Source organism: Lutzomyia longipalpis, chromosome 1, assembly GCF_024334085.1.
Source record: "Lutzomyia longipalpis isolate SR_M1_2022 chromosome 1, ASM2433408v1".
Classification (NCBI taxonomy): domain Eukaryota; kingdom Metazoa; phylum Arthropoda; class Insecta; order Diptera; family Psychodidae; genus Lutzomyia; species Lutzomyia longipalpis.
The window spans coordinates 1,431,448-1,455,062 of NC_074707.1; the positions used below are offsets into that span (position 1 = coordinate 1,431,448).

The 23,615-nt window shown below is 37.5% G+C and overlaps 7 protein-coding genes across 7 annotated transcripts; 2 read left to right on the forward strand and 5 right to left on the reverse strand.

The window, feature by feature from the left end:
- Positions 1-331: 331 nt before the first annotated feature.
- Positions 332-2,576, reverse strand: LOC129786390 (aquaporin-like). Its single transcript, XM_055821369.1, has 3 exons — positions 2,085-2,576; positions 671-962; positions 332-599 (listed from the first exon to the last, which is right to left on the reverse strand). The coding sequence occupies exons 1-3, from the start codon at positions 2,268-2,270 to the stop codon at positions 361-363; spliced, it is 717 nt and encodes a 238-aa protein (XP_055677344.1). The 5' UTR covers positions 2,271-2,576; the 3' UTR covers positions 332-360.
- Positions 2,577-5,180: 2,604 nt separating this feature from the next.
- Positions 5,181-7,749, forward strand: LOC129786393 (cyclin-dependent kinase 2). The gene is made up of 3 exons (XM_055821373.1): positions 5,181-5,384; positions 5,891-6,086; positions 7,075-7,749. Exons 1-3 carry the CDS (start codon positions 5,260-5,262, stop codon positions 7,660-7,662), a joined length of 909 nt encoding a protein of 302 aa, XP_055677348.1. The 5' UTR covers positions 5,181-5,259; the 3' UTR covers positions 7,663-7,749.
- LOC129786391 (WD40 repeat-containing protein SMU1) lies at positions 7,693-10,082 on the reverse strand. The gene is made up of 4 exons (XM_055821370.1): positions 9,914-10,082; positions 9,771-9,837; positions 8,347-9,684; positions 7,693-7,860 (listed from the first exon to the last, which is right to left on the reverse strand). The coding sequence occupies exons 1-4, from the start codon at positions 9,937-9,939 to the stop codon at positions 7,762-7,764; spliced, it is 1,530 nt and encodes a 509-aa protein (XP_055677345.1). The 5' UTR covers positions 9,940-10,082; the 3' UTR covers positions 7,693-7,761.
- A 710-nt stretch (positions 10,083-10,792) lies between these two features.
- Positions 10,793-12,308, reverse strand: LOC129786392 (interleukin enhancer-binding factor 2 homolog). The gene is made up of 3 exons (XM_055821371.1): positions 12,096-12,308; positions 11,808-11,972; positions 10,793-11,748 (listed from the first exon to the last, which is right to left on the reverse strand). The coding sequence occupies exons 1-3, from the start codon at positions 12,219-12,221 to the stop codon at positions 10,864-10,866; spliced, it is 1,176 nt and encodes a 391-aa protein (XP_055677346.1). The 5' UTR covers positions 12,222-12,308; the 3' UTR covers positions 10,793-10,863.
- A 54-nt stretch (positions 12,309-12,362) lies between these two features.
- LOC129786394 (single-stranded DNA-binding protein, mitochondrial) lies at positions 12,363-13,184 on the forward strand. Its single transcript, XM_055821374.1, has 4 exons — positions 12,363-12,472; positions 12,550-12,628; positions 12,687-12,795; positions 12,859-13,184. The coding sequence occupies exons 1-4, from the start codon at positions 12,452-12,454 to the stop codon at positions 13,079-13,081; spliced, it is 432 nt and encodes a 143-aa protein (XP_055677349.1). The 5' UTR covers positions 12,363-12,451; the 3' UTR covers positions 13,082-13,184.
- Positions 13,185-14,363: 1,179 nt separating this feature from the next.
- Positions 14,364-15,199, reverse strand: LOC129786395 (uncharacterized). Its single transcript, XM_055821375.1, has 3 exons — positions 15,008-15,199; positions 14,799-14,919; positions 14,364-14,708 (listed from the first exon to the last, which is right to left on the reverse strand). The coding sequence occupies exons 1-3, from the start codon at positions 15,102-15,104 to the stop codon at positions 14,576-14,578; spliced, it is 351 nt and encodes a 116-aa protein (XP_055677350.1). The 5' UTR covers positions 15,105-15,199; the 3' UTR covers positions 14,364-14,575.
- Positions 15,200-19,663: 4,464 nt separating this feature from the next.
- On the reverse strand, positions 19,664-22,956 carry LOC129786422 (tyrosine-protein kinase receptor torso-like). Its single transcript, XM_055821444.1, has one exon. The coding sequence runs from the start codon at positions 22,908-22,910 to the stop codon at positions 20,217-20,219; it is 2,694 nt and encodes an 897-aa protein (XP_055677419.1). The 5' UTR covers positions 22,911-22,956; the 3' UTR covers positions 19,664-20,216.
- Positions 22,957-23,615: the final 659 nt, after the last annotated feature.

Genomic DNA, 23,615 nt, shown 5'->3' on the forward strand with positions numbered 1-23,615 from the left:
TTTGTCGTAACTAAGGGATGGTCACGTTATTTTGGAAACTCTACAGGAACAAAATGGCCAAAATGTGAGAATTTCAAATAAAATTTTTGAGCACAAAAATTTATTTTCTAAATCAAAAATACTGAATTCTTATCATTATTTGGCCATTTAACAAGAGTGCAAGCTGATTTCAAAATTTTGGTTTAAAAATTGGCTTGAAAATCGCTCTTGAAAGTCCCCGAGTTTCCAAAATAACGTGACCATCCCTTAAATACACTGACTAAATAAAAAAAAATTATATTCTTGTGCTCCCCTGGAGTATGGCCAAGAATCTTCTTGTGACAATTGGTGAGGCATAAATTGCTGGTGTCCTCCATACGTTCATCTTCCCTTGTGCAGAGGAGGAGGAGCTCTGAAGACACCCCAGTATACAGTGGTAGCCACAATGGCACCCAAGAGAGGACCCACCCAGTACACCCAGTGATTCTCCCAGGACCCAGCTATGACGGCAGACCCGAAATACCGGGCTGGATTCATGCTGGCACCGGTGAAGTTGATGGCAGATAAATTTCCCAGCACCACAATTAATCCAATTGTGAGGGCTGCTGAAAACTTGGAATCTGTGTACAAAATAAACATTACAACATGCAGCATAAAATACAACATCCCCAAATATTTCAAAAGGTATCACCTGATTTATTTTCATCACTAACTCCCAAGATGCAGAGGACAAGCAGGAAGGTGAGGAGGAGCTCAATGAAGACACCGTGCGTAACTGTGATGTCTGGATGAAGGTACAAATGGCACAGCTCTCTGTGTTCCGTCTCAGGGAGGAATACCTTCAGTCCTGCTGTTCCTGCCACAGCACCCAAACACTGAACAATCACATAAAGAATAGCCCGAAGGATGGTCATTTGACCACATATAAGGAAAGCCAGGGTAACAGCTGGATTTATGTGAGCTCCACTCACATGACCTAGAATCTGAAAATCAAAAAAGGAAAGAAAATAAAATAATTTAAATAATTTAAGAGTTTTAGACTAGCTGGAAATTCGCCAGAGATTAAGAGTTTATTTAGGAGATTTTTACCAAACATCATCTTAGTATTCCTCTAATCCTTCTAATTTTCTGCCAAAACTAATATCGCTATTTTCCTGCCAATCCTGCCATTTTTGTCCCTCACATGACAATATTTTTGCTCCTTGTGTTCCTTCGACAAAGGTCATGACCTAGCCTTCAATAGGCTCCTCTAAGGATGTAGCCAGAAATTTCTTTTAGAGCGTGTTTTTTTCTGTTGTATTTAAATTTCCAAAATTTTAATAATTTATGCATTTTTTAAAGAATTTCTTTTTTTTTAATTAAACGTAAATTCTTTTGCTTTATACTTTGTTTCTAACGCTAAAAATTTTCTTTTTTACGGTTTAATAGCTATTTTTTTTTTAATTGTTATGTAAATTCTAGCGCTTAATTTTTCTTTTTTTGACATTTTACATTATTTTCTAACGTTTTAAGTTTTCTTTTCTACATTTATTGAAATGTTTAATTTTTTTCTAACCGTTTATGTTTCTTTTTTATAGTTTGACTTTAATTAAAAAGTTAGGCGTATTTTTTTGTCCAACAAAATTCGTTTTTAAATTTCTTTTTTCATGAAAGCTTTGCTGGAAATAATATTTTTGAGATCTAAAAATAAAAAGTGATCTGTTTGAACTTCTAGGATGTTTTTTTTTAAATACTTAAGCACCCCCAAGACTACACTTTAAGCTCCTTTAACATTTCATTCCCAAAAAAAACCTAATTTTTACCTATACAGACTGTTTTCCTTTATTGAATTTTATTTAGAGCATTATTTTTTGTTAAATTCTCAACCAACTTTTCTTTTTTAATTTCACAAAATCTATTAAAAACTTCTATAACTTAACTGACAAATAATTAAAAATATATATAATTATGCTTCAAAGCCTTCAAAATTTTACTCTCGCTCATAAATACTCTCCACTTGTGGGTGGCATAAGAAACTTGATTTTTTTTTAATTAAAGTCTCGTTAACGTTAGATCACGATGTGGTTTAAGTGATGTGTGTGTAAGAAAACCGGCAATTTTCTCACCGAGATTATCACAAAGACCTCAAGGCCAAAGGTGAGGGAGATCACGGCAGGATTTCCGCATGTTGCTGCTAAGCATCCAAAGAGATTTAGCATGAAGATCCCCAGGAATTCTGCAAGGAGTGCTTGAAGGAGTTTTGGACGATTGTTGGTGGTAATTTCACGAAGACCCCACAAATCTCGAGCCATTCCCACAACACTTTTTTTTTCCTTTTTTTTTAATTTAAATTCTTCTCTTCAGGGTCAAATTGGTAAAAATTCTATCACACTCAAAAGAGAACTGAAAGAACTAATTTATTTTACATTAAAAAAAATAGTCCACATTTGATCAAATAGTAAAGTTATGCTGCTGCTCAGAATATTATTTGGACAACACTGCTGCCTTTTGGAGGTTTTTTTCTTCTTTCTCTCTCTAAGTATCTCTTGGCGATGTGACTACCACACTCTGCAAGGCACTCAACGATAGAGAATAAATTGAGTGAAAATTTGATTAAAAATGAGATTTCTTCACAAGCAACAGCTACAGTGAGCTTCCCGAGCCAATCACTTATTCTTGCCACTTATACCTTGTAATGTTGTTAAAAATTCTTTTCCATACACCCAATTTTCGTGCTTCACAGCCCCACTTCTTTTTTTCCTCAACACTCAGAGGCCCCAGAGGCTTTCCAGTCTGTTCTGGAATCTCTTGGTCGTTAATTTGAATTTAAGCGCGTATTTTATATGCTTTTTACATGAGCTTTTTTTTGTTGGCATTCCGATAGTTTTGCGCCACACGGATTTAATGCAATTTTTCGCATACATAGCGACAAAATGGGCATATCAATTTGCCACTATTGAATGTTATTTGTCCCCCAACCCCGCTGTGCCACTGCTCATGGGAATAATGCATTTTTAATGACAATAATTGAATTTTCCTACAATTTTGCTCTCATCATCCCGCACAGTATGAGAACTTTTATGCTCAGCTGAGACGCATAAAATAATGGAGCTTTGAACCAAGAGTAACATGGAACTACATTACCGACTGGCGCTAAAAATGAATGCATTTCAGTAGAATAATAGGTAGGTATTAATTAATTAAATTCAATTAATTATTAATTTCCCCTTTGGAATAGCATAAAAAAGGTCAAAGTTCGCTCTCTTTTGTGCAAAGTTCTCCCATGAATTCTTCAAAATGGATTGAGGGAGCATAAGAACCTCTCTGCAGCCAATAAGACAAAAAAAAAACTCCTTCGCACAAATTCTTATCGAGATTAAATGGAAGGAAGTGTCGTTCGTCTTGGTATTTTGGGTGGAAACGATGGAAAGTTCCTTGAATGCCTTTTGTCTACCATCTCTTGAATGCATAATCAAGTTGAAATTTGTGTTATGTTCCCTCAACTCAAGATGAATTGATTGTTCTTGCACCCCGAAAGAATTTCCCCCTAAAAACCTCCAACATTGAAATTCTTCCCTTTTCACTCTGTAATGCAACCCCCTACCCCTTTTCTACGGGGTCAGAAAGTCAAGAAAGTTCTTCCTCTCAATTGAAAAATATTTCATTTGACTTTCAATCAATCATTCCTCTTTTGGGGAGAGGATCTGTTGCTCACCCCAAATCCACCTTCATTCTCTTCGCCCAGGTATGCTGGACGCTAACCTCAAGAGAAAAATCTTTCTTTTGATTTTCAATTTCCGAAAAAGGTTTTAACTTCACAAGGAGCTGCAGGTGGGGAATGTTTTATGAGCTTGAAAGCCAAGAAAAGCTCCCTTTTCTTTGAGAAAAATATGTTTGTGTTGCTTTATGTGGATTGGAGTTGCAGCAATAATTGTATCAAGAAAATGCATTTTTTACATTTCTGCAGTAAAACGGTTTGTACAGGAAAATTAAATTATTGCCTGATTAATTTTGTAAGAACTGGTTCTACGTGACGTAAGAAAATCACTGGGAAAATCCTATAAAATTCTGTAAGTTCCAAAAATATTGGAAATCAATAAGAAAATCTCTAAAAGCTGATAAAGCATAAAATAATTTTTTAAAAAAAAGTCTTCTTAGAACAATTATCTTTTTTTTTTTTAATTTTATTATTTTACGGCCGCGAACTTCATGTCCATAGGGCCATCGAACAATTATCTTAGTAAGTTCAATTGCTCAATTGCTCAGCAGAAAGACTTTTCCAGAAAACAGTTTAGATCTTACGTAGTTCACACATAGATACTAATTTCCACTATTTCCCTTAATGTTTTTTAGGAAAACCCTATAAGTAGTTTCAATAAAGAAGAAAGTTTAACCTCTAGGCCGCCAAGCGGGGTTGTTGAACGACCCCAGCCCCATATTTCGTGCTATAACTTAATAAATATAAAAGTTAGCGTTCCCATCTTTAGGAAATAAGTTCCTTGGTTATCTGAGGAGGTTGTGTAAAAATTTCAGCTCAATCCGACCACCACAAGAAAAGTTATTGAGGAAAATGTAAAAGGGAATTCAAAAATTGGTGTCACGACTATGCTGCGGAAAATTTCTTAGAATGAAGTTAGATTTTTTGAGCTTATTGCTTAATGAGATTAATAACTTTTTTTTTTTAGTCAATCTGGCGTTTTCCCACGATCTTTCGATGCTTTTCCGGGCATAAAATCATTTTTCCTCTTTCTTTTCCTCATCTTTTCCAGATGAAAACTCTTCGTAACTGTTTTTTCTTCAATTTTCCGAATTTTCCAATTTTATTTCCATAACAACGCTTAACAGCCTTAACGGAAATTTTAACTGTTAATTGTGTGTTTTCATTTGTTTTCCTTTGTTTTCCTCGTTTTCTCAGAAAAACTTTCAATTTTCATTTTCTTTTGGTATTTCCAACTGCTTTCGCGCTTTTTCAATGACTTTCTATTAACTTTCCTTGGTGAAAAACGCATATTTTTTTTTACGGTGAAACCATAAAGAAAAACGAATTTTTTTTAACTTTGGCGCAATTTTTCTTGGAAAATTCAGTGAAAAACGCGGGAAAATTACATGAACGACGGGAATTTTACTTACATGCCAGTTCTATCATGACGATATAATCATCGTCTTTTGCATCAGCACTTGTCGTAAATCTCAAGACATTTTGACGACAGGGTGAAAAAACGATCAATATTTCCCGCGCTTGTTTGACAGATCCAGTGAAAAAAACGCATCAATGTGAATTTTGCTTAAATTGCAGAAATAATGTACGATGTGGAAAAGTTTAAGAAAATCGAGAAGATTGGCGAAGGAACTTATGGTGTTGTGTACAAGGCAAACGACAAGAAGACCGGAAAATGCGTAGCCCTCAAGAAAATTCGACTTGAAAGGTTTGTTTACATCGTAAACTTAAATCGCCGCATCCTTTGTTTTTAGGGATTTTTCTTTGTCCTTTTATTGCTTCAAAGGGATTTGAGGAAGGGAAATTGAGGAATTTACCTTTGTAGAATCATTCCACATTGTCGACCAAGGTCTCCTTTTTGTTTGAGCATTTATTAGGATGTTCCGGAACAAGATTTCCTTGTCCGGGAAGTTGAGCATTTCAGGTGTTTCCGGGAAGATTTTACTTTGTCCATTGCATCAACCGTAATCATGTGCTGTGCTCCGTGGAATAAACAATTCGTAGCACCACATAATTCGGCTTGATTTTCTGGAATACCCAGCAGGAAGATTAACCGGAAAAGTCAAAAATTTGAATTTAATTTGTTTGTCTTCATCTCAGGTCTTGCATTTCCTCTGAGGAAGTAGGTAAAGCGCCTACTCAGTTCTCTAAATTTACCTTTTGTCCTTTTTTTTGTTTGAAAAAATGTTAAAAAGTTCTGAATTAATGTTTCAGCGAATCCGAAGGGGTTCCCTCAACAGCCATCCGAGAGATATCCCTCCTGAAGGACTTGAAGCATCCCTCCATTGTCAATCTCTTCGACGTTATCCTCGGAGATGGGAGCATTTACATGGTGTTTGAGTGTCTCAATATGGACTTGAAGAAGCTCTTGGAGCAGAGGCGCGATCTCCTCACTCCAAAGCTTATCAAGGTGAGCCAAACTACAGGCTTTAAAGTCAATCATAACGCGTCCAGTTATAAGAGTTGGTGTCCCACAACGTGTTTATGCATAAAATTGATTTTTGAGCAGTACAAGTATGCAAAGCAAGATGCAAAGTTGATTTTTTTTTGTGAAATTCGGCAATTTGATGGATAAAAATGGTCATATCTTTAGTTCTATAAGACCTACAGAAATTTCTTGAGTAGTTTTGGAAAGATATTAAAACGAGCTATAATTTGACATGTAATGTGATACTTTTCAAGGTCACCTCTAGAACACAAAATAACGATTTTTTCTTTTACCAAAATAGTTTTTGGTATTTTTTTATCCTGAATGAATACTTCTAGAGATTTCTGATGTTCTAGAAAGTTGTAGAGAATCGTAAAACCTTTAATTTGATACCAAGTTGAGCAAAATCGGAGAAGCAGAACAAGAGATATGGATCTTAGAACTTTTCAAATTCAAGAATTTTTCAAATGGCTATATCTTCTAAACGGCGACATAGATTTTCTTCATTTTCGGACTGGTGAAAGATATTGAGTCAGGCTACAACATATCAAAAATTCAAGGAAATCTATAACAGATGTTCGGAGATATTGCCCCTTAAAGTTAGGCAATTTTTGTTTTTGATTTTAGCACCTCTTGCGGTCATTTTTGGAACTTGGAATGTTCTAGATAGTTGTATGGCTTCTTGAAACCTTTCATTTGATATCAAGATGGTCAAAATCGGTTAAGCCGTTCTCGAGTTATATCGAAAAAACACTTTTTGCTTTAAACCGCCATATTTGCTAAACCGCTTGACCGATTTTCAAGTCTGAATTATCGATGAAAACGTTTCACTGAGCTCTATAACAGCCTATAACAGTTTGAGCCCGATCTGAGGTGGTCGGTTTTTCCGACGATTACAATACTTGGTGTTGGCCACGAAGTGGAACACCAACTAATTAGAAGAAATATCCTAAAATAACTTTTTCTGCAGAGCTACATGCACCAAATGCTTGATGCCCTCGCCTTTTGCCACGTCCACCGGATCCTCCATCGAGATCTCAAACCACAGAACCTCCTGGTGGACACAGAGGGGCACATTAAACTCGCTGACTTTGGCCTGGCGCGATGCTTCAACATCCCCATGGGCTCCTACACGCATGAAGTCGTCACCCTGTGGTATCGTGCCCCGGAGATTCTCCTCGGAACCAAGTTCTACTCCACCTCCGTGGATATCTGGAGTTTGGGGTGCATTTTCGCGGAAATGATCACGAAGCGCCCCCTCTTTCCCGGTGACAGTGAAATTCATCAACTCTACAAGATTTTCGAACTTCTCGGTACACCCGACAACTCCACATGGCCAGGAATCACCCAAATGCCCGAATACAAGACAATCTTCCCCCGATGGGAACGACAATCCTTCCCCGCTGAGATTGTCCGCCAGAATGCTCACATACTCCTGCAGCAGCTGCTCGAGTACGATCCCACAAAACGCATTTCCGCCCGCAATGCCATGCAGGATGGCTACTTCAGTGATCTCGAGCACGTCAAATCCGTGGATTTACCCGCTGATTCCCCCTGATACTCGCACACAGAAATTTTGTAATCTTCATTTGCCATATGGATTGCTTATAATGAAATTAAATAATTAAGAAGAAAAAAATACAAATTTGCGTCTTTCTTAGGGCTTCCACAGCTTCAATACACCATCTTCCCCGTAGCTGGCAAGGAGATTCTGATGGGGATGATGGGTGAGACCAATAATGTCCTTCTCGTGCACCTAAAAAGGATTTTTTGTCGTTAGAAAATTCAAAAAAAAGGAGCAACTTGAAGTTTACAAAATTCTCTTCCCGGAACGATTTGTGCTTCCCGGAAAGTGCCATAAGTGACTCGAAGTTGTGCAGTCATCCTGCCCATTGTATCAGGAAATTTCTAAGGGATCTTAGGAACTTCCTTTTCAACACTCGGCTGATCCTTGATGCCATCTTTGGGTCAAAATCTGTCCATTTAGGAAGTCTCCTTTGGAATTGCGTGAAGCATTTTTATAGATTTAGATTTTGACCCCTAAATGTAATCAAGGATCAACCAGGTGTTGAAAAGAAAGTTCCTAAGATCCCTTAGAAACTTCCTCATGCAATGGGCAGTCATCCTGCACAACTTCCAGTCACTTATGGCACTTTCCGGGAAGCACATCAAACTCTTTAGGGAAGATAATTTTGCAAACTTCAAGTTGCTCAAACAAGTTAAGTTTTTTCATAATACAAACATTGAGCGTTCTTTCGAGTTTTCCGGAAGTGATGGAGAAGCAGTAGAGCACGAGATCCTCCCCAGCGCAGTAGATGTATTCCCCGCGTGGTGAGATTGTGGCGCAAATAAAGGCACCACCTTCGCGCTTTCCGGACGAGAAGGAGCGCACGGTTTGTCCTTGCATGTTCATGAGGACGACGGTGTTGCTGCGATTGCAAACGATAAAATGTTCCGGATTCTTCGGCAGCAGCAGAACAGTGTGGACAGCAAGCTCATTGCCCAATGCCTTGAATGTGGAGACACATTCGGTTGTCTTGAGTGACCACACCTTGACTGTTCCATCGCTGGAAGCACTGAGAATGTTGTGGCCATCAGCCGTGAAAGCAGCCTCATTCACAAAGGACGTGTGCCCCTTGAATTCCTTCAGCATCTTCCCGGATTTGAGTCCATGCAGTCGGATTGTGTGATCAAAGGAGGCCGAAAGGATCTGACTGTTATCGCGTGAGAATTGCAGGCAAGTGATACCCTTAAAGTGAGCCTTCTCGAAGCGCCTGAGGCACTGCCCTGTGATGATCTTCCACACTTTTAGCATCCCATCCTGGGAGCCCGTTGCCAGCATTTCACTATCACGCGAGAAAGCCATGGCGAGTACAGCATGTTCCATCAGCATAAATTGCTCCTGTGCTTGATACTTGAGATCCTTCCGCATCTTCCCCGTTGTGAAGTTCCACACCTCAATGAAGCCATCGACACTCCCAGTGACCAGGTACTGCCCATCGGGTGAGAATTGAGCACACTCCACATGCGATTTGGATCCAAATTTAATCTGCCTCGCCAGCTGTGTGGGGCACATCTCCTCCTCTTGATCACGAATAGCAGCCTTGCCGCGGAACAAATCAATTGTCGTTCCCGGCGGTAGCAATCCCTGATGTTGCTGCCACTTGAGAGCTTGCCCCAGGAGTGCTAGGAGACGCGAAGATGGCACCACAGACACCTCCCCACTCAATTCCTGCGCAATTGCCGCCCGACGCTTCTCTTTGCTACTTCCCTCCAAGTAGGCCTCGCGCGGGTCAAAATACGCGCGTTGCAGCATATTCTCCAAGTGCATATACCTCTCGGGATTCTGCTGTTTCAGCATTATCATCGGATCCGTTTGCCGGAGAAGCGAACGAGCTGCCCCCAGTTCACGTAGCTCAATCAGTTCCAACACTATTTGCTCATAGAGATTAATGAGCTTCTTATCGGGAAGTTTGAGGGATTGAATAGCCTTCAGGACGGTATCCCAGTGCCCATTGTGGATATCTGAAACGAATCCATCGACACTGTCAACCGTGTTCAGGGAAACACCCGTTTCCTCCTGAAAAAAGATCAACACACCGTTAAAGCATTTTTCCACAGGAAGGGTATTGCGGGGGAATAAGTTGGAGCTTTCCTCCACTTTACCTGGATTGTTTGAAGCGTCTTCAGCAAGTTGGATTCCTTGAGGTACTGCTGAATTAGCCGGATAACACTGAGAAATCGATTTTTTTTTAGGTTAGTTTTTCTACTTTGGTCATTTTTAAAGGTTTTTGATGGAAATTACTCACTCTGCTGACTCAATTTCAATAGACATGGCTCACGGATGAATTAATCTTTCCACAATCACGTCTAAAGTTTAATTTTTCTCAATATTTTGCAGTGAAAGGGGATTTATTTTCCAGAGAGAAACTTTTGTTGTTGTTTTTGTTTAAGTTTCCTAACCTCACAATTCTTCCGGAAATTCAGCCAATCCGGAAAATTCAAAAAGAACGAATAAAAAACTCTGCTGTTTATAGCTGTTAGGAATAGTTTTGGGGGTTTTGGGCGTTGAAAAGGAGATTCCTTAGAATCCTTAGAAACTTCCTGATGCAATTTGCAGTCATCCTGTTGAACTTCCAGGCACTCATGGTATTTTCCGGGCACACATAATACCGTTCCGGGAAGGAAAAAGTGTACAAACTTCAAGGTATCCGAAAGTAGACAAAAATCCTCCATCAAAAGGACCACAGAAAAAAGCGAGGTGATTGACACGCTTCCTTGACGCCCCCGGAGGGAGCACCTCAGCTCCTGCCAAAAACTAATCTAAAATTACGTCAAGAAACAACATTTGTAGATTTAATAATATCCGTGTCCATTTCCAGCACATCCTCCTGGACATCCATCGCAGTATCCACTGGAGTAAGAATCGTCTCCTCCCGAAAACGTACCGATGCGATGCCAATCCCGCAGAAAATTTTGCAATTCCTGTCCTCAATACGCTTCCTTTGGTCGTGATCTACGAGAATATGAATAATGGTAGAGCCATCCGGGTGTTTCTTGGTTCCACAGATACACCAATTGCCAGTTTGGCAGCCAGGGTGAAGCTTGTTGATAACCTGAAGGGGCTCCTGGACAAAAATATTCCAGAGTGCTTGTCATTCAGGGTTTTCCCAGGATAAAAAGAAACATTTTTTTTTTACTTCACAATATTTATTGAATAAGATAGATAAGAAGCCAAGAAAGCCATTCAGGAGATTCCTTACTCCATTCCGTCATCATCTCCATCCGCTTCGACACCCTCCATGTCCTCTTCCTCTTCGCCGTCTTTCTTCTCCGAGGGCTTCTCATAGACTCTCTCCATGGGCGACACGACAACTCCATCCCAAACACTCATCTCGCTGGCAATACTGGCATTCCCCTCGAGTCCCAAGATGTGCTTGTAGCCCCCATGAGCGAGTACCCGGAGGAGAGTTTGGGCCGTCATGCAGCACACATCCTGCTGCTCAAGTGTCATGGATGTGTGCACACGGATGTGCCCCACTTCACAGGGATCAGTGATGCCAGCGGAGCCAGGCAGGAAGAGTCCGGATGCGAGAAGCTGAAAGACTCGCCTAAATGCCTGATTGATGGGCAATGCTTGACGACTTGGGTTGTTCATGATGGCCAAATGGGCGAGGAGATCCAGCGTCCACGGAGACATGGGAGCGAAGCCATCGAAGCGCTGGGTGAGATCACGCAAAATCCGGATGAGAACTTTGATGGAGGAATGATGGGCATTCTCCTCAAACCAGCGAATGTGCCGAATAGCAGCTAAATGGCTCTGCATGACTTTGGCGTCAAGATGAGTCTCCGGTTCCAGCTTCCGGATGTTCTGGGGCAGAGTTGCAATCAAGACGCGCACTTTAGCCACACGATTTGCAATGTCGAAACCCTTCTCGTGCAAACTCGTACTCAAAGCCTCAGCCTTCGTCACAACTTCCGTCTTCATGGCTGTCTTGAGGTCTTCCTCCACTTTCCGGGAGAGAGCCTCACAAGCTTCCTTCGTGGGGAGTGTCTTGAGTATCACCACAATGTCTGCTACATTATTTCCCGTCATCATTGTGCCCTTCTTGAATGATCCAACCTGACGAACCTCATCCAGTTGCTGAAGAAAAAATTCAATCAATATTTTATTCCCTTTTGGAGAATCTTCCGGGTACTTACGCAGGTATTAAAATCCCCCGGAGCTACCACGAGGTTGTCAAGAACTCCCTGAACCTTTGCCACAAGATTCGCAATGGCTGTCTGCTCCCCTGCAGCCGGACAGAGGTCCTGATTGCGCTTCAAAAGAGCCGCAGTAAGGGCGGAGTCATCCGGTAATGATACAACCTTAAAAAACCAAAAATTCTTCAATTTTCACGTACAATTTAACAAATTAACTATTCAAGAAGAGCCAGAAAGCCAAGATGCACAAGAAAAGACGAATTATAGTGAAGAAAATGGTGAAAATACCTTTGGAAAAGCCAAATCGACAAGGGTGAGATCAAATGGGTGGCGCGGTACGAAGGTTTTCTTGAAGGGCACCCTCACTGCACCACCTCTCATTGCACCACGTCCTCGTAGTCCTCCTCGGACCATTTTCACCTCAATAAAGTGCAATTAAATGGGAAAAATCACGGAAAATTAGTGGAACCGGCGTTGTTTTTGCAAAATGACAGCCGCAATGTTTTGTTGGAGTATTCTAACCTCAAAATTTTGTTTTTGTTTTGAGAAAATCTTCGCCGCTTTTTCTTTCTTCTGCGCTTTTTTGAATTTTTGTATTTATTTTGGACTTTTTCTACACAAATTCCACAAATTAATTAAGAAGAATGTTTTCTCTACGTAGTCAGGTAAAAGAAAACAAGAATAAACATGAAATTCTTTGGGAAATAGAGAAAGTTTTCTAATTGAGGTTATGTTTTTTAAGGTGTTCCGTGGATGCCTTGCCAGGAACGCTCCCGGATTCCGTTTCTTCGCTGATAAAAAGCCAGAAACTTTTGAGAAAAGTAAGTTTCTTCTCAATCATTCATTTGAATCTTTGATTAATGATTTTTTCCACCCTAGCTGTGAATAATGTTACCCTTCTGGGACGTGTTGGTGTTGAACCACAAATTAGAGGGACTGAGGAACATCCCGTGGTTACTTTCTCTCTGGCCACACATGAAAATTACAAGTAATTTTTATTAAAATATCAGACTTAACAATTTCTGTCTAATTTTCTCGTAAAATTTTGCAGATATGAATCCGGGGATTGGTCCCAAAAGACAGATTGGCATCGAATTGTCGTCTTCAAGCCCAACTTGAGGGAGTCTGTGATGAATTACCTCCGTCGTGGGCAGAGAACTATGGTTCAGGGAAGAATCAGCTATGGAGAGATTACAGATCAGGAAGGTAAGCAGCGTGTAAGTACCAGCATCATTGCAGACGACGTTATCTTTATCAATACCTCCGGAAAGTAGAAGTTAGTCTCTGATCCTCACGGAGAAATTACATTTAATGTTAAATAAAGTATACAAAAATGTAATACTTCTGGGATTATGATTAAAAATATATTTTATTTAATTTCTTGTTTATTATTTTGTCAATTCACCAAAAGGATTAACCCTTTCAGGTCCCCGATCAATCTAGCGAGCTGATTGAACTAAAAATGATTTTTGTGAACTCCTTTGAGCTCAAATAAGACATTTTTAACAAAAAATCCCAGCTAAAATATTTCAGGTTTTCGTCCGTCCTGATCCTGTGAGTCCTTGGGGATGTCCTTTTGTGGTTATAAAATGATCAGGGATTGTAAAGACATAGTCTTGTACTAATTTGGACTCAATATTTAAAAAATAAATATACAAAATTAAACATTTTCAAATTCAAGTCTTTGGGTCAGCCTATGACCAAATGGACCTTAAAGAGTCAATGAGAGAAAGACTGAAAAGTTTACGACGTGGTTAAGACATGATTAGCTATCATTTGAATCCGAGTTTGTTCAAATCGGTCTACTACAGGCTGAGATATCTACAAAAATGTATTTTTGTTTCACTATGTTTCACTAAAATGGCTGCCACGATCGAACCGCTTGATCGATTTTAAAAAACTTATCGGATATGGAAAGGGAATTAAATTACCTATCCAACGACAATCTATTTATCAAAATCGGTTTACTAGCGACCTAGATGCAGGAGGTCAAATCGAAAATTCTTGAAATTGTGAAAAAAAAAACTTTTGCCTAGGTTTACCAAAATGGCTGCCAAAAATTAACGAGTTCACCGATTTTCAAAAATTTACTGGATTTAGAAAGGGAATTAAATTACCTATCCAACGATACTCTATTTGTCAAAATCGGTTTACTAGCGACCGAGATGCAGGAGGTCAAATCGAAAATTTTTGAAATTGTGAAAAAAAACTTTTGCCTAGGTTTACCAAAATGGTTGCCAAAAATTAACGAGTTCACCGATTTTTAAAAAATTAAGGTGAGAATTGTACCTTTCCAAAACTAATAAATTTTTGAAGTTCGGTTAACCACAGCCGGAGATATAGCCACATGAAATTTGCCTTCAAAAATTCGCCATATTTGCTTGCCCAGAAACTTTTTGCGGGTAGTGTATGTTCGTTCCTCCTTAACCCTTTCGCGACTAGGGGTTAAAAATTTTCAAAACATTTTTTTTCTTGTAAAAAAAAACTATTTTATTCCTCTCAATCATCCAGAAACTTCGTCACTAAATAGCTATGCTCAAAATTTAATTCAAAAGCTTTTCTTTATTCTTTTCTGTTTTTATTTATCCACTATTTCAATTATATTGATTTACATTAGTTTTAGATACATCACATTGACATTATTGGAAAGTTTAGTCATATCCCGATACAGAGTTATGTTTTAAAGCTGGATTTACATAGTTATGAGTACATATAGCATGTACAGCTTAAAATCTCGTAAGTTTTATTTTGTAAATTAAAAAATGATTTTAGAAAACTACAAGTGTTCCATCTTCGGCTACACACTGAATTTTACTGCAGCAATGCGGGTAGTCCTGTGTGAGATCCATTGGCAACTCCTTACATTCAAAGTTATCCAGTTGCACGACTTTTGGGGAGCATCTGCGTGAAATTTGTGGGTGGTTTTTGAGTTAAATTTGAGGGAAATATTATATGTATACACGTGTGTTTAAAGGGAGAAGGAAAACTCACGATGCACCGGATATTCCGAGGTCTTTGTTGCACGTGAGACGTATGCAATCACCAACGGTGATACTCTCACCGACGCTCAAGGTGACATTTTGTGTTTCATCCCAGCATTTTCCCGGATGATCTTTGTGAGGGAATTTAATGAAATGAAAAGAAAAAAAATATTTTAAGTCGCAAAAGCTGAGATCCGGAAAGGTGGATAATAAAAATACCTGGATGTTGGTTGGGAAGCGCAATAAACGTTGCCGCTTCGAGTTGAGCCACAAAGAAGAGGCTGACGCACATGATAATGAAGCGACTGAGAGACATGATTTTTAGCGTCAAAACACCACGAGATTCACAAGAAAACTGCCGCGAGTGGTTGGTGGAGACCTTATCGGAACTGACCGCGCCGTGTCGAACTATTGATAACTCACACAAAAATCTCAAATTTACAATAAAAAAAAAGAGATAATAAATGCGACCGAGATGGCGAAAAACATCTTCAATGTTACACACAAACTTTAATATAAAATGATTCTCCCATTTCGATGCTGAGAGTTGTGAATTTTTCACATCAGCATACTTTCATCGTAAGACGTACAAGCAAAATTTATTGTTTGGAGGCGCCAAAAAGAGGTTGGAGACCATCCGAGGCATTTAGTCACAAGAAATTAGCATATTGAGAATGATCGCGTGCAGCAGTTTTTTTCTGCTCTCGACTGAAGGAAAAAAAAAGAAAGAATTTATTGATCATTCTAAAAATAATACGAAAATATGAAATAAACAACAAAGTTTTCTTTTTTTTGTAAAAAAAATCTTTTGGAATTTTTACCACCTTCGTCACGGCTTAAGATGAATCGATACAGATTCTGAAATAAAAGTATAAACCCGGATATGTTTATTTTATTCACATTTATCGAGAGCACAAAAACACGCATAAATTTTTTTATTCGATATAAGAAAGATCTTTTTTTCTTCGAAGATCTTTTTGCTAAATTAAATTAATTGAGTCTCATTCTGTACGAGAGATAAATTATGTATAGTTAGCTTCAATTTCTTACATTAATTGCTATTATCTCAAATTCCGAATTTCACAATGAGAATCAGAATGATTTATTAATTATTGATTATTAGGATGTTAGGTATGCATCTTTGACAATAAATTATTAAGCAATTTACCTCCTCCTAACTGATAACGATACCTGTAGGAATTACAATTAATTGTTTAGGAATTAATTTTAATAATCTATTATTTGAAAATTTAGTATCTAAAATATTAATATATATTGCTGGACGTCGAATTATTCAACAATTATCATATTTTGCAGGGTGTTTAGGTACATAGAAAAATAATTAAGAAATTAAAACTTAATTTAATTTCTCAATTGATTCATTCACTATTTGTAAAAGTAAATTACTATTTTTCGTTTTTACAAGTTATACTTCGGTTGACAAACAATGGCATTAGATTCATTCTATATCATTATTATTTAGGTAGGTATACTTCGCTTGTACACCACACTATGAGTAAAAGTAAATTCGAAAGAAAACTCTGCATTTTTGCTGTTTAGCACAGCAAATATCTTATGACACTGCTGAAAAATATCCAATCTTGAATCGATATAATTTATTACAAAAAGAATTATTAATACATGGAGCTTATGCAATAGCTCATGGCAAATAAAAGAAAAACTTATTAAATTTACTAGAATATTTTTATGATGATTATTTTCCATTTGTTTTTTTTTTTAAGAATAAATTGTATGTTATGTACTTTTTATACGGCATTAGAATTCATAGCAATTCTGTGTTTTCCCTACGCATGAATGCATTTTTTTTAGCAGCATAGCAATCTCAACTTGTGTATAGTGTTGCAAACTAATGAAGTTCGCGCTGCAAATTCAAATATTTTCCTGGGGAATTCATGAAATTGCACTTCAGCAGACCTATCCGCGTTGGGAATTGTTGCGTTTACCAATTTAGTGGGGAATAATTTATTTCACAGCTCTGGGGACGGATGAACTTTATACATTCCATTTTTTTTACACATCTAACTTGTATTACATAGATGGTGAGCATGGTAACGTAGAGCAGAGAATATTAACAGACATATTTACACTGAAAACCACGAAAAAATAAATATAAATTTTTAAATGCTTCAAATTTGTGGGGTAGTTTCGGGAGTTTTAATGGAGTATTTTTATTTTCTCACTTTTGTGTGTTTTATTTACTTGAATTTTATTAAATATATTTGTTTAATTTTCTCATTATATATAATTGGGAACTAACATTCCTTGAAAGTTTCAATGAAATTAATCATATTCTGGGAAATTGCTAAATTGGGGTCAAGTCAAGACAAACCGCTCTGATTACGAGACAACTTAATAATAATATACTCCCTGTCTCTCATGAAAGCTTGAAAGCTTTCAAAATTCAAGGATGAAGCTTTATAAAAATCATTTTCTTAAAGAATTTCTAACCACCAGCAAGTGCATTAAACCATTCAAGAAAATTCTCTACATCCCGCCAAAACATAAACTTGCAACCACTCTGAAAGAAAAATAAGACAATTTTTGATTCCTCCCCGTTCCTCTTTCTCTCTCCTTTAGGAGTATATTTGATCAAGAATATTTGATTGGCAAGAAGAGAAAGAAGGGAGGAAATTCTTGAACATGAAAAGAAAAGTTTTATTGGTAAACTTTTTTTCTTGTGCCATCAAAGCTTTTGCCATATTGAAGCAATTGGTGGATGAAAATTGGTAACTTGTTGAGGGATTAGGGCCCTTCCCTTTGGTATGAATTTGCGTATATCGAGAAGACACGAACAAGTGTACTGAAGAGAGATAAGAAATTCCGATTAAAGAAGAAAAGACATGAGGATAATCAGTTTGCCAGCCCCATGGAGAAAAATTCTTTGGTGGCAACTTTAGAAAAACACCAACGCACAAACTTTATCCCATCTCTTCTACTTTCGATACAATCTCAAGGATCTCAATGTGAACGGATGTGCTGTGATGCCACGTTGACGTGGTCCTGTATTTTTTGCCAGATGTTTTTTTTCTCCTTCTGTTAAACTTTTTTATTTTTTTTACAAGAAAATCTCTGCAGGAAAAATGTTTTGGGAATGTTAAAAGATTTAAAATTAATCCTCAAAGAATTTAAATTAAATTTTTAAAATGATTTCTGTGGGGGTGGTATATTTGTTTTAATGCCGAACTTTAACATCTGTCATTTTAATTAAATAAAACGTTTTAAAAGAATATTTTTGGAATTATTGTAAATTGATATTTGCATTTCAATGGAATCATACTGGTGTATTGAGTTCTCATTGAAAATTATGTATGTGTTATGTATAAAGCTTGTGAACATTGATGAACATAACTTGTTTAAAGTAGGTTATTGTATTATATTTTGGAAAAACCATTGAATTTCATGTTCAAATTTAAAATACGTGTTGTTCGGAAATCAATGAAATATATACGGCACTATTTCATTTGTGACTTTCAATCATATTTTATAAAGCAACATAGCATGAGCCAACATACATAATGCAGACGAAATGAAATGCCACTGATTTGTACGAAATATAGGCCACCGAAATCAAAAGGGAATTTATTATTAGGTACACATGGATTTATTGCCCAAAAATATTGCTGTTGGTAGGAAGAGGAGTGAAGGCTGTTCATTGACTCTTCAATCCCCGTAGGGTATACGGAGAGCCTCAAGGAGAACCATGCAGAAATTCAAAAAGTGAAAAAAAAAGCAGCAGAAAGGAGATTAAAGTACTTAGCATGGATGCTAAGGGTTGCACTGTCGATAGTAATTCTTTTTTTGCTATGTGTGTGGAATGTTCACTGTTTCCAACTAAAAGGGCACTATTACTGATGCCACTGAGAAGGCGTTCAAGGCCTATTTTCAATTTTCTATGAATAACCGAGATAAAAGCTGGGCTTCGAATGTCATTTGTAAGACGTGCAGCGAGACTCTCAGACAATGGACACAGGTGCGTCGGCACTGGGGGGTACAGGGGGTCTTTTGTACCCCCCAAAAAATAAACAAAATTGCGCAAATTCAACAAAAAAACGGCGGAGAAGTTAAAATTGCCAAAGGATTTTAAGTTTAAGGGAAACGTAAAGGATTATCGTTTGGCGTTCCCATGATCTGTACAGAACCAGTGTGCCACAACGATTGCTACTTTTGTGCAGGCGATTTCCGTCGAATTGGAAAGAAAAAGCCCCAAAAAATTCAACTATCCCTAAGTCTCATCCGTGCCATATCCGATCCCACGTGATCAGGATATCCCTCAAACGGTGTACAGTGTTGAAGATGATGCCGAAGATCAACTGATGGAGTCAAATGTGTCCGATAATGAAGATGCTGAAGATGAAGACTATGTGTCTGAACTGAGGTACGTCGATACACCCAAGAAGAGCTCAATGATGAGGTTGGAGATTTTGCACTCTCTAAGGAAGAGTTACAATTGTTTGCATCGAGGATAAAGGAAAGGGGATTTGTTGACATCCAGTATGAAAATCACTTCCTTCAAAACAAGACATCAGAAGTACCAGGATCTATTCACGACTGAAGATCTTTAGTTTTTTTTTATAATTTAGCTACCAGTAGTAGTAGTTTGTAATCAATAGAATTAATTAAAATTTATAAAATTACTTTCTTTAGGGTTCCAAAAGGTTGGAGCACGACTAGAAAATATAAGAAGAACGATTGCTACAAATACGAAGGAAATAACAGGTATATACTTTGTTCTTAAAATGAAATATATTAAATCACTTTTTATTTAAGTAACTTTCTATTTTATTATTAATCCATATTTTATTATTCTATTATCTAGATTTGAGAAAAGACATAAGATGACTTTACATATTGCCTTGATGTGCATAAACTTCTGGAGAGAATGAGACTTCAAAACTATAAACCAGAGGAGAGGGATTACATTTGACCGTCGAGAGGGCTCTCTTCTCGAATTGATCAAAGTGCTCCTACATGTTTGAAAAAAAATACAGAAAAGAAAATCAAATTACAAATTGAAATTAAAATTTTATTTATTGTAGTTATTGATACAAGAGAGACATTATATTGATTTGTTTATGAGTGAATTGGAAATATGAGATGTTCTCATGTGATTTTAATACCTACGTGATAAATGCTTTATTAGGTACTTAATGCATATAAAAAATTGATTTAAGTTTTTTAAGCCTAAAGGGTTAACTTTCACAGCTCTATAAAATCTTTATTATTTTATCAGACTTTTCATTTGTTTTTTTTTTATTGGTGAATTTTCATTTATTTATTGAAATGTCGCTTATCCCATGGAAAAATATAGTAGCTTTTATGTACTATACATAGCACAAACTGCAGCTATTATACTTTTCCATGGGATAGGTGATACATATATACATATATTTTTTAAATTAACAAAAAATCAATCTACTTCTTGCCCTTTGTAAATGTCATCGGTTCTTTCGCCCTCAAAATCAAAGTCCTCATCAGACGCATCAAAGTCTTCATCAGAGCCGGTATCTTCAGATTCGGAGATCACAGCACAACTTTCTGAGCTATCACTGTCCTCAGAACTCTCCTCCAGAGGTATGTATTTTTTCCCTGAAGGAATAAGGTATGATGGGCAACTAGCTGGAATGTCACGTACAAGATTGATGTCTTCCTCCAGCTTCTCCAAATCAATAACATCGTGTTTACATAGGCTCTCGATTAAATCAGTTAGCTGGCTTATAATAGTTGCAAATGTTGGTCTCTGAATAGGGTGATCAGCCCAGGAAGATCTCATGATTTTGTAGAGATTTTCCGAACAGTTTGGTGGTTTTTCCATACGTGATCCACTCAGCAGGTACAAGTAGAGGTTGTCATTTCCCACTGTTGAATAAGGAATGCATCCGAGTGTTATAATCTCGTACAGAACGATTCCAAATGACCAAACATCTGACTTTGTGGTATATAGTTTGTGGTTCAGGACCTCAAGAGCCATCCATTTGATTGGTGAACGTGGATTCCCTTCTTTATCATACCAATCACTCTCATCGATGTTCCGATTGAGGTTGAAGTCTTTTATTTTAATGACATTGTCCTTATTGATGAGAACATTTTTAGCCTGAAGACTCCGATGAATTATTCCATTGAGTTCTAGAAACTTCATCCCTTTTGCTATTTGTAAAGCTATATCTAAGAGCGATTTCATGGTTAAGTAGGCTTCATCAATTAACACGAATTCGTCATCATCTTTAACATATGCTGGATTTTCTGCAGCATTGGAAGATTTTCCATCTTTGGGAGTGACGTCCTTTTTCATTTTGGAATTTTCATTGAAATTATCACTCAAATCACTCCAGCTTCCATTCTTTTTTCTATAAGTCATCCACTCCTTCCTCAGGTACTTTAGAAGACTTCCCTTTTCACAGTATTCAGTCATGCGCATCATATTGTCCCAATCTAATGTATAATACCCCACAAGACTCAATATATTTGGATGTTTTGGAATGGATTTCATGAAGTTTATCTCATCATTGAATAAGGTTATTTGCTCACACGCGGTAATCTGTAATTGCGTGAAAGCAACATCAATTGCTCTATGATTATCATTGGTAATATAACCCTTGCTCACGATCCCAAAATATCCTTGGCCTATTTTCTTCTTAATATATATAGAATTTTTTTTAATTTCAAGTGGATCATCATCGTCACTTTCTTCACTTTCTTCTTCCTCAACGGTTCTATAACGTCTGAGCTCAATGCCAGGCTGTTGATCATTTTGATTTGGATTCCTTCGAAATAGACTCAAATTTTCTATTGGCCAAAAAAGTAGTAAAATTGCAATACTACCTAATAGGAAGAAAGCCATTACTATGCAGGCAATAATAATATTAATTATTTCAAAAAAGCTCATTTTTTCAGTTTGTATTGTCTCTTCAATTGTTGCATTCACTTGCTTTCCATTTGCATAGGTGGCTTCCACTGTGACTTCAATATGCTTTGTAGGAACGTTGATTTTGTTAAAATTCACTTCTGTCTGATCTCCTTCTACGGGCAGTGTAACTACCTGGAGGTCCTTTCCATTTAACGTTCGAATCGTTACTTCGTACTTATGCGGTGCGGGTTCTTCAATCTTATTCCAAGAAATGCGAATGCTGTAAAAGGACTTCATAACATGTTCGAAATTTATTGCAATATTAGTTGGTTGCAAAAGTGGGCATATTTCGAGAATATCCTGAGGCACTGTATATATATCACGGCATTTGGGTGTTGTAAATGTTTTCCAATTCGAATTATTTTTTGGCCGTTCGGTGAAGTGCATAAAACTCCTTACAGCAAGTTTGTACTTACTGTCAAAGCGAAGATCTCCAATTGTAAATTCGTACTGTGGTTGAATTGCAAGTTCAACAATGAGTGGAACCTCATGAAGATCTCCATTGTGGCTATCGTACCATGCAATGCTGTAGTGGCAAACATAATCTGCCGATGGGGTCCATTTAACATCCACATATATGCACGATGGGCAATCTGGGGTTGTTCGAAAGTTTAGTACCTCCACATCGGTGACTTCCTTGGTAATTCCTTGTGGTTCAAGAGTCCTGAAGGACATTTCATTTACCAGGAATTGTTCGTTGATCTCATTTATGTCCCCTCTATAGCCAGAGCCCGTAATGTTGTACTGCCTCCCAGATATAAGTGTATCAAGGAGTCCAAAGGGACTATTGGACAAATATACAGCTTCACTTTGTCCATCAGTTACTTTGTACTGTGTCACTATAGATTTGGGATATTTCGTCTTGGACACATTCACCATCACAGTCAAACTTCTATCGTCTCTGCAGATTAAACCCACATCATACGTACTACTCAGTCTTTGCAATAAATGATTCTTCTTCGCAAGATCATCTTCATCCCCATGCTTTGAGGGATTTTGACAAATTCCATAGCATCCGAGTATTTTACCAGAATTCTTCGCATTTGCCAAGCAGTAGTATACACACTCCAATTTCTTTTCGTCCAATTTCAGAGGTATTTTTATTGTATCGAAATTTTTATTTTTATACTGAGGCGTGGCAGATGCAAGCTCCAGCGACACAAAGAAAAATGTCCAAAAAATCCACAAAGACTTCATTTTGAACCAACAAAGCACCCACAATCCTCAGGGGTACGCACTTAACAAATTCTCACAGACAACTGATGAAAATTTCTTTGAGATTCCTTCTTTAAAGTCTTCTTCGAGGTCCTTCAGTTACCTACATTCTCACATCCATTTTCTCTGTGTATGAAAGATATTCTCAAAAATCTACTAATACCCTCTACTTTTAAGTCTTCTGCTACACAACTATAAGCATGTTAGGGTGTATGTATGTAAAATGAGCTGGAAGGAGCAACAAAAATACTACCTGGAATTCTATAATAATATACAAAGCCATGCATTATTTAGCTTACCATCTCACATAATATATAATACCTATTTTACCATGGATGCCATGCAAATGCTTCCTATGTGCAAATGTTTAGCTATTTTGTACTCTGAAAAACTATTCTCAGAAAAATAAAAAAAAAATAAAATAAGTCCTAAACTTGAAATATTTATGACTTAAGGGGAAATGTCCAGGACGTAAAGCAACACCCCATTTCCTCGAAGAATAATGAAGAGATTTTCCTAATTTTGATACAAATTTTATCGCGTGATTTATTTTAAAGGGGGAGCCTATGTGCATGAGTGGTGAGAGGTGAATGTTGCCATTATCTTAATTATGTCCCCACAAATGCCTTTTTGGACTAACTCCTGAATGATGGCCATGAAAGTTGAGTGGTTATCAGGATGCAGATT

Bases quoted from the DNA above. Each gene is read 5' to 3' on its own strand.
- LOC129786390 (XM_055821369.1), bottom strand. From the start codon at position 2,270: ATGGCTCGAGATTTGTGGGGTCTTCGTGAAATTACCACCAACAATCGT. The intron at 963-2,084 runs GTGAGAAAATTG...TTTGATTTTCAG, and splicing joins AGGTCTTTGTGATAATCTCG to ATTCTAGGTCATGTGAGTGG. The intron at 600-670 runs GTGATACCTTTT...TTTTGTACACAG, and splicing joins TAGTGATGAAAATAAATCAG to ATTCCAAGTTTTCAGCAGCC.
- LOC129786393 (XM_055821373.1), top strand. From the start codon at position 5,260: ATGTACGATGTGGAAAAGTTTAAGAAAATCGAGAAGATTGGCGAAGGA. The intron at 5,385-5,890 runs GTTTGTTTACAT...TTAATGTTTCAG, and splicing joins AAGAAAATTCGACTTGAAAG to CGAATCCGAAGGGGTTCCCT. The intron at 6,087-7,074 runs GTGAGCCAAACT...CTTTTTCTGCAG, and splicing joins TCACTCCAAAGCTTATCAAG to AGCTACATGCACCAAATGCT.
- LOC129786391 (XM_055821370.1), bottom strand. From the start codon at position 9,939: ATGTCTATTGAAATTGAGTCAGCAGA. The intron at 9,838-9,913 runs GTGAGTAATTTC...TCGATTTCTCAG, and splicing joins ATTGAAATTGAGTCAGCAGA to TGTTATCCGGCTAATTCAGC. The intron at 9,685-9,770 runs GTAAAGTGGAGG...ATCTTTTTTCAG, and splicing joins AGACGCTTCAAACAATCCAG to GAGGAAACGGGTGTTTCCCT.
- LOC129786392 (XM_055821371.1), bottom strand. From the start codon at position 12,221: ATGGTCCGAGGAGGACTACGAGGACGTGGTGCAATGAGAGGTGGTGCA. The intron at 11,973-12,095 runs GTATTTTCACCA...TGGTTTTTTAAG, and splicing joins TCGATTTGGCTTTTCCAAAG to GTTGTATCATTACCGGATGA. The intron at 11,749-11,807 runs GTAAGTACCCGG...TTTTTTCTTCAG, and splicing joins CGGGGGATTTTAATACCTGC to CAACTGGATGAGGTTCGTCA.
- LOC129786394 (XM_055821374.1), top strand. From the start codon at position 12,452: ATGTTTTCTCTACGTAGTCAG. The intron at 12,629-12,686 runs GTAAGTTTCTTC...TTTCCACCCTAG, and splicing joins GCCAGAAACTTTTGAGAAAA to CTGTGAATAATGTTACCCTT. The intron at 12,796-12,858 runs GTAATTTTTATT...AAAATTTTGCAG, and splicing joins GCCACACATGAAAATTACAA to ATATGAATCCGGGGATTGGT.
- LOC129786395 (XM_055821375.1), bottom strand. From the start codon at position 15,104: ATGTCTCTCAGTCGCTTCATTATCATGTGCGTCAGCCTCTTCTTTGTG. The intron at 14,920-15,007 runs GTATTTTTATTA...TCCCTCACAAAG, and splicing joins GCTTCCCAACCAACATCCAG to ATCATCCGGGAAAATGCTGG. The intron at 14,709-14,798 runs GTGAGTTTTCCT...AATTTCACGCAG, and splicing joins CTCGGAATATCCGGTGCATC to ATGCTCCCCAAAAGTCGTGC.
- LOC129786422 (XM_055821444.1), bottom strand. From the start codon at position 22,910: ATGAAGTCTTTGTGGATTTTTTGGACATTTTTCTTTGTGTCGCTGGAG.